The sequence below is a fragment of the Populus trichocarpa genome, chromosome 5, assembly GCF_000002775.5.
Source record: "Populus trichocarpa isolate Nisqually-1 chromosome 5, P.trichocarpa_v4.1, whole genome shotgun sequence".
NCBI classification, from domain to species: Eukaryota; Viridiplantae; Streptophyta; class Magnoliopsida; order Malpighiales; family Salicaceae; genus Populus; species Populus trichocarpa.
In genome coordinates this window covers 9,926,821-9,934,815 of record NC_037289.2, presented here as the reverse complement: position 1 = coordinate 9,934,815, position 7,995 = coordinate 9,926,821, and the positions used below count along the sequence as shown (strand labels likewise).

Below are 7,995 nucleotides of genomic sequence, written 5' to 3'. Positions count from 1 at the left end.
TTCAATGTAGTTATTCATAAACTCATATTTTGTAAGTTTTCCTAAAATTTTACTAAACTTCTCATGACATATATATATATATATATATATATTTCAGGATGATTGGTGCCTACTCTTATCTCAAATACAATGGATGTTTAAATTTCGATATAAGAACATAAAATGTAATTGAACATTCAATCTCTCCAAAAAATGGCTAAAATTGAAAATCATTATATGTGAAAAAAGTAGTTGAGATGGAACCGAGAGGAAAGAGACCCAACTTCAAAGAATATAGTGATGTGCTTAAAAATCAAGTTTAGCATCCGTCTCTGTAGCCTCAACCACATGGTTTTATAACAAGTATCAGTCACGAACTCAATAGCTTTCACTACTCAATCATAGTACCCAGAAGAGTACACATCCTAGATAAATACGTACAGCTCATCTCTAGGTTTTGCCATTATTAAAATGTAATCTAATAATTTATATATGCACACAATTATGTATTAAATGTCCTTCTTCATCCATCTCTTGCAAACATGGGATTGGAATTGCAATTATGTGTGGAAGAGAGAAAGGACAGTCATCTATATTCTTTTTTTTTTTTTGGATAATCATCGAGAAGAGTCATCTATATTCTTAAAGGGGAAAAAAATGTCTGCCCACATTACCTTCCTCTCTGAAAATATATGACTTGATTGTTTTGTTATTCTAGTAAAACAAAAGGGTACAAAATCTTAACTTAAGACGTCCATAATTTTATTTTTTTAAAAAGACTGAAAAATGCAAAACAATCTACTATACAATTACAATAGAATCCGTACAAATAGCCAACTTCAATATGCTATACGTTTTGATCTCATTATGTGTTTCTTTCTTCTTAGAATGAAAGTAAAAAGAAGAAAGAAAGAAAGAAGGCAGAAAGTAAGATTATATTTTTCTCTGAAATGTACTATATAAAAGTTTATGATTAATTGATTTTAATTAACAACCCCCAAAATCTCTAACAGAGAAAGTAGGGCTCTTGTCAGGCACGTTTCCAGCATGGCGTAGCCCTAGAGTGAGAGACACATCTCCAGCAGTAGAGGTCCCAAACCTTATAAGTGTAGACCCAATGTGGTCAGCACCAGCATTGGCATTGCCGGATGTGGTCCCATAATCAGCTGTAACAATGCTGCCCTGGCGACATGTATCGTCAGCGAAGTCATGGAAGGATTGTCCAGCATGAGGTTGTGGTGCGACCTCTGTGGTGGAGGTGATATTGGTGGGTGTAATAATGGTGGTGGAGGAGGAGGTGGAGAGTTTAGCTTGGTTTTCCGAGAAACATTGTCTATTGATGGCAAGGAGTGAAGGGTCCTTTTCATTGGCATTGATTTCGGATCTTTTGCCTGATGGTATGGTTGTAGCTGTGGGGGCTGTTGTTGTGGCAGCTGGTGCTGATGATCCTGTCGTTGTTGTAGTAGGCGTTGGTGTTTGTGCAAGCCCACGATTGTTGCTGTTGTTGTTGCTGCTGGTTGGCTTCCTTTCTCTATCTTCTGCCCCTGGTTCCTCTTCTTTGGCTTCTTGCTGGTACATTTCTTCAACCATGGGTTTCCACAACCGAACCCTGGCATTAATGAACCAGTTTGACACCTAAACAGCGCATAGAGTAGTAGTATGGATTATAAACCTTCATTTAATTTAATTAACCACGTACAATATGATTAACGAAAGATTATAGTTACAAGGTCATATATATATATATGATGCAAGCAAATCTTAGTTGCTAATTGGGATATCCTTTCGAGATAATTATAAAAAATAAAATAATAAAAGCTATAAAACACAGTAATATTATTATAACAGACATTAGTAGTGGAATTCACTTGACAGCGTCGATTGCCATGATTAATTCAAGAATACCTTACAATAAAAGCATCTAAATATGTGTTTATTTCTATTCTCTTTCCAAGGGCACCTTTGGGATTTTGCTTTTCATGCAAATAATATAACAGGTACCTAACGGCAAAAACAATTATAAGAAATTACAGTACACTTGATAATAAACTATACATGATGGTAAATTTAGAATGAGTTTGTTTTTGCATTAGAAGTTTATTTAAAATTTTTTTATTATTGTTTTAAATTAATTTTTTTATGATTTTAAATCGTTTTAATATATTTATATTAATTTTTTTTTAAAAAAATATTATTTTAATTTATTTCCAAATAAAAATACTTTAAAAAAATAATAACATAAATAATATTCTATAGAAATATATATATTTTTTCGGAACTTCTCGCTAAAAGTTCAGTAACATATTCTTTAATTTCACGCAAGACAAGGAAAGAAAAAAAAAATCCGAAAGAAGAAGAGTCAAGTTGGAAACCCATCTTTACCTTAAATTTTGAGAGGAAAACAGATTAAATAGAAAAAAGAAATAAAATTATAGGGTTTAATCACAAGAGAAACAAGGAGATGCAGTTGCAATAAATACGTGATAGACAAGAAAACAGTAAGAAGGTTAAAAACCCACTTGCAGGTGGTAAAGAATAACATGCAAGTAAAAATTCCGACAAGTATACATGAATTTTGTTCACTGTCTTTAATGGTTCTTCTTCGCGTGGGTTGGATAATATGCGGTGTCATTTGTAGAGAGAGAGACATAGAAAGAGAATTAAAGATGCAAACTCTCATGTCTCATCTCTTGTGTACTTGTGTCTCTGCTCTTAAATAATAGTATCTCCCTAGAGTTTCTTCACTGATAATGTCCATTTCAGAATCTATGTCCCTCGACTCGACTTATAAAAGAATCCAAAGAAATCAATAAATTTAAAATATATGGAAAACACAAATTAAAAAAAGAAAGAAAGAGGTGCACCAGAGAAAGTAAACCCTAAACCATGCAAACAAATCTACTCAACTCACTCATGGTCCCTTCTTGTTTTTTCTTTCTTTTTTTTCCTCTCTAGAATAGAATCCCATTTTCATGTTACATGACAGTACCCTACCCTGAAACACTCTCTTTCCCTCGTTCTTTCTCATCAGGTATATTTACTGTTTTGCTGAGGAAGAGATAAAAAAAGGTGTATACGTAGAGAAAGAGAGGGGGGGGGGGGGGGCTAACCTGATTTCTCGATAAACCAGTCTGTCTAGCTAACAGATGCTTATCAGCATCGCTTGGATACCTGAGAAAGAGACCAGAAAATGACATCAGAGTCAACACATAAACCATATACACCAATGCTAGCTTTTCTTTGTGTACCATATAATACGAGGCGCGAGAATCTAAGAGAAGAAAAGATGAGCAGTATTTGTAGCAGGCAGTAGTAGGGGTATCAGAGAAGTTTAGGGGGATACGTACAACAGCGCTCATTGATCTCTCTTATTATTTTCTGTATAAATTGTGATTTTCACATAGAGAAAGAGAGAGAAAGGAAAAGGTAGTCAGTTAAATCAAACTTTAATAAAGTTTTTCTCTCTTTTTATTTCACACACTAGCTAATTTCTGAGGTCTGCAAATGGAGGAGGGAACTTAGGTACAAGGGGAAAAAGCAGTGGGCAAATAGAAACCCTTTGGCAGCTTTTAGCTGACGAGACAACATCCAAGGACACTGCATTACTGCTCCTTTTAATCACATTATGGACAAAAAGCTAGAGAAAAAAACAAGGGAACTTGGATCTTGTGTTAGTATCTATCTAGTTAACTAATCAGAAAGTATCATTATATGATAGAAACTTTTACTCTACTACTAATAATAAGTGCATATACTTTGATTTTTCAACTTTCTTGATTGTGATAATTTTCTTGATTATAGTGAAGTTTAGGTAAAAGTAACGTACGGGTGGAGAAAATGCTCAAAAAGCCAGGCTCTTAGAATGTTGACAGATCGTTCAGGCAAGCCTCTTTGGGGTCTCCAAGCTTCTTGTTCCATCATGCCCATCTGGTTAAAGGCTCTTTGTTGTCTAAGACTTTGCTCTAATAACTTAAGCCTTGGTGTCTCTCCTTTTGTTATAGCTGAGGTCCCAGCACCATCTTTGTCTCCAACTAGCTCACAGCTATGCTTCAATTGCGCTGATATTGCTTCTTTTAGACACCGAAAATGCCTTGACATTGCCTTCTGGGCAAGGGCAGTGTAAGGGACAGCCGCGCCGAAACCCATTATTAGATCAAATGAGTTCACTACCATTTGCATTTGCTCACAATAATGGTTGTACCTCTTATCCACCTGCAATAATATTGTACACCGACAAATTAAACATATAAATTCAAGGATTAATTTCCATTAATCCCAACATGACTTTATGTAAGAAAAAAAATAAAAAACAATTACGGCATTCATACGTATGAAAAGAATGCTATACCAAGTCCCATGAAGCAGACCCCTAAAACAAAACTCTAGGCTGTTTTCACTACCTTGTCATATTGCAAATATATTACAGTTGTGTATGTAAGGAGAAGTGGACATCATTAGAGGACTAAGTCATGTGACTTTATTTGATATTCATGACAGTGTCATATTAATTGTTTAAGAGTTTATTAGCGTTATGTTTTAAAATGTCTTTTCTCGAAAAATTATTAAAATAATATAGTTTTAGTTTTTAAAATTTATTTCTATCTAAAAACATTAAAAAATTTAATTTTTTAAAAAATCAAATTTTAATAAAAAAACAAGCTAAAACTCACTTGAAAACACCACAACACCTGTTTCAAAACCTTGTTTGCTTTGTTGCTTTCTTTTTTTTCTTTCCTTTTGAGCTAGAACTTCTGTAAGCTAGCTATTATCTTTTTAGCTATTTTCTTAATAATACTATCAACTATTATCCAATAAAACACCACATGACAGGAGGGGTTAGAGTAGAGAAATAAAGACAATCAAGAATTTTACGACACCCAAGAAAATACACATATATATTTGACAAGACTTATGGTTCTTGAAGGAAACCCACGTAGCAGAGAAAGAGAAAGAGAAAGGAGAAGAATAAATGCATTAATCAAAGCTGGTACAGTGCTGAAATGATTGTTAATAGGAGCATAGAATATCCTTGGTGTTTCTTTCGTTACTGTCTTTCCCCCAAATACAGCCAATTGCCAGGCTTGCTTCTGTAATGCATAAACAAAACAAAAACAAAAGGAGAAAAGAAAAGGAAAACACCCCCCTGCTGCCAAGGTCAACTAAGATAAAATATCAGTGCCTTTATTTCTCTGCAATATTACTACGATGGGTACCACTCTTTTAGCTTCATAATAACTTCCCTACGTAACATGGTGGATTATCAGTCGTCTTCCCAATCAGGAGGAACGTCGCTTCTTGCTGGACACAGATGGATACCTCTAATAATAGTAGACTTTCATGACTTTTGTTCTTTTTTTTTACCTTACCACACCAACCAGAAACCTTAACACAAACCCACCACCATTCCAATCAATGTGTGCAGAAAATAAATAATATAATGACTAATCCAACTCTACCAACTAGATGATCTTATGTAACCCTATTGTATTGCACAAGGGTGAGCCGGCTTTTCTCTCCTTGGGATTTTTAAATAGTTTATAATATTGTTGAAAAGGCTTTCCGTAGTTTTCTGTTTGTCCGTGTGATTTAGAAAATCATTGATGCACTAAAATAAACATACCAAGAAAAAAAAATAAAAATAAATGGGTCTTGACTCTTGAGGGAGAGAGAAGGTATGGAAAGAAAAAGAGAGAGAGAGAGAGAGAGATTTACATGCCTCATCAAGCATGGACAACAGTTTGACCTTCTTTCTTTGATGCTCAATTCTATCAGCAGCTGACAAGGGAAGGGGATCTTTAGTTGAAGAAGAAGAGCCGCCGCCGCCGCCGGGATTGTTATTAGAACTAGGGTTTGTGTTTTGTCTACCAAATTTGCTTTTCTTGAACTGACCTCTTCCGACACTGCAAAACTCTTCTAACAACTCTTGTGCTGCTCTCACATACTTTGAATTCCTCAAAACATTCACCACTCCTAATGATGACCCAAAGCCAACATGAACTTGGTGGTGGTTTTGTCCCACTCCTCCTTGTAAATGTAATGCTTGATGGTGTTGGTGGCCTCCCAAATTCTTGTAATATTGAGCAGAAGATGATCCACCAGCTCCTTGATTATAATACAATAACCCACCACTTTCCATCCTCAATTCTTCTGCTTTTGCTGCCTCTAAATGTTGCAAAGATGATGATAATGATAGAGAAAGTCCTTGCCCTTCAACAACACCACTAATTTCACTTGGATTATTGAGTGGAGCACCAGTATTGCCTCCTTCATGAGAACTATCAGGAACCCAAGTGAATTGTGGTGGAGATATAACACTTGTAGCACCAAAACCTCCTCCTGACACAGCAATATACCCTTGAAGAGAACTTGAAGGATTTGGTAACAACATGTGTAGTGTAGAAGAAGTTGAAGGAGGGGTTTGATGATGAGAAGGAGAAGGAGATTGTGGTGACCTGGGTTGTGATGGGTTCATTAAAAAAAGTTGCATGGCTGCAGCTGAATCTGCATTAATGCCTGAAATTTGATGCTGATGTTGAGCCAAACTGTCACGGTTACTATTACTCTTGGAATCACCTATCCCCAAACCTCCTACCACCATACTTTGCCTGTTGTTGCTGTTATACCAATCGTTGGTTGTCACCGGTTGTTGTTGTCGTGGCTGGGTCCGGTAATTAGAGTGTACAGGCTGATCCAACAAATCAACAGCCGCAGCTGGTCCACCAGCAGGAGGGAAATTGAACATTTCTGATAACATGCCGGCAGTTTCGTAGACCGGAAGGCCACTTGATTCTTCTTCTTCTTCTTCAATACCTACTAATGCCGGTGGGGGTGGTTCATAGTCTGATTGGATTCTATGCTTATCTCTGCGGATCTGTTGGGCTATATCGTGTTGCTGCTGCTGCTGCTGCTGCTGTTGATTATGCTCTTGGAGAGATACGGAGGATCTGTCGAAACCACCATGGGAGAAGGAAAAAATACCTTGATGGTAATCTTGGGACATAGAATTATGATTTGAAGGATTGGACTTAATGTTTGGAGAGATTAACTGGTGAGTCTTTGAGTGAGGGAGAATTGGAGGGAATGGAGGTGTAGCTATTCCCATATCAGTATCTTGAAGATGATGATCATCATCTCTTCCAATTATCTTCTTAATTTATAGCACCCCCACCAACTTATTTTCTTTCTCTTGTCAATCAAATCTGCTACATGTAGAGACAAACAAGAAACAAGAAATTAACATTCTCTTAAGCTTAACATATCAAGAAATTAACATACTAAAAACCAACAAAGTGTAACTGAGAGGGAGAGAAAGAGCAACGAGTATCAAATGGGTCTTTGTTGGAGCTTTATTTGGTTAATCTTTCTCTTTATTTATATAAATTTATCATACTAACACACACACGCACACAAATAAGTACCTGTTGGAGTTTCAGAGTTTGAAAGGATAGAAAGCTCTCAGACATCGTATTCTCTTCTGTGGTATTGAAAGCTTGGTAAATTCATTTGTTTATCTCTCTCTCTCTCTCTCTCTCTCTCTCTATCTATCTATCTAATCTCTATATGTGTAGCCCTCTGTCTGTCGTCTCTTTCTTTCTCTTTCTCTCCTTTTCTTTCTCCTGGTTGCTCTTTAGCAGCACTTAGAGCTAGTGAGTGTAAAGAGAGAGAGAAAGAGGGAGAGGAAGAGGTGAAGCTTAACAATAAAATAAAGAAAAAGAATGGAGGCTTAATAGACTGATATCTTTCTCTCTCAAAAAAAAAAAAAAAAAAGCAAGAAAAGAAAAGAAAGAGGAAAGAAAGAGAGATCAAGAGGTCGCTATTGTTTCTTGCTTTTCTTTCTCTCCTTCTTCATCTCCTCTTTTTACTCATCAATATTTTATATTTATTAAATTATTTTTTTGCTTTCTTGTAACAATATTCAATGTTTTTTATTTTAATTTTTGTTTCCTCTGCATTTTGTCAACAGCAAAATAAAAACGAAGACAATAATTAACTACTAGATATAAATTAGAGAAAAGA

General features: G+C 35.7%; 1 protein-coding gene across 2 annotated transcripts; it reads right to left on the bottom strand.

The window, feature by feature from the left end:
* Positions 1-719: 719 nt before the first annotated feature.
* On the bottom strand, positions 720-7,723 carry LOC7492140 (BEL1-like homeodomain protein 4). Of its 2 annotated transcripts, none has more exons than XM_002306407.4 (5): positions 7,398-7,723; positions 5,696-7,181; positions 3,806-4,191; positions 3,090-3,150; positions 720-1,614 (listed from the first exon to the last, which is right to left on the bottom strand). In XM_002306407.4, exons 2-5 carry the CDS (start codon positions 7,079-7,081, stop codon positions 967-969), a joined length of 2,481 nt encoding a protein of 826 aa, XP_002306443.3. In that variant the 5' UTR covers positions 7,082-7,181; positions 7,398-7,723; the 3' UTR covers positions 720-966. The 2 variants fall into 2 exon arrangements, with proteins under 2 accessions (XP_002306443.3, XP_024456686.2); XM_024600918.2 differs by having other exon boundaries at positions 5,696-7,178.
* Positions 7,724-7,995: the final 272 nt, after the last annotated feature.

What these genes read in the sequence shown, in the direction of transcription:
- LOC7492140 (XM_002306407.4), bottom strand. Translation starts at nt 7,081, where the DNA reads ATGGGAATAGCTACACCTCCATTCCCTCCAATTCTCCCTCACTCAAAG. An exon ending in TTTGAGCATTTTCTCCACCC is followed by an intron (nt 3,151 to 3,805) that starts GTACGTTACTTT and finishes TCTCTTTCTCAG; the next exon opens with GTATCCAAGCGATGCTGATA. An exon ending in CTGGTTTATCGAGAAATCAG is followed by an intron (nt 1,615 to 3,089) that starts GTTAGCCCCCCC and finishes TGCGCTGTTTAG; the next exon opens with GTGTCAAACTGGTTCATTAA.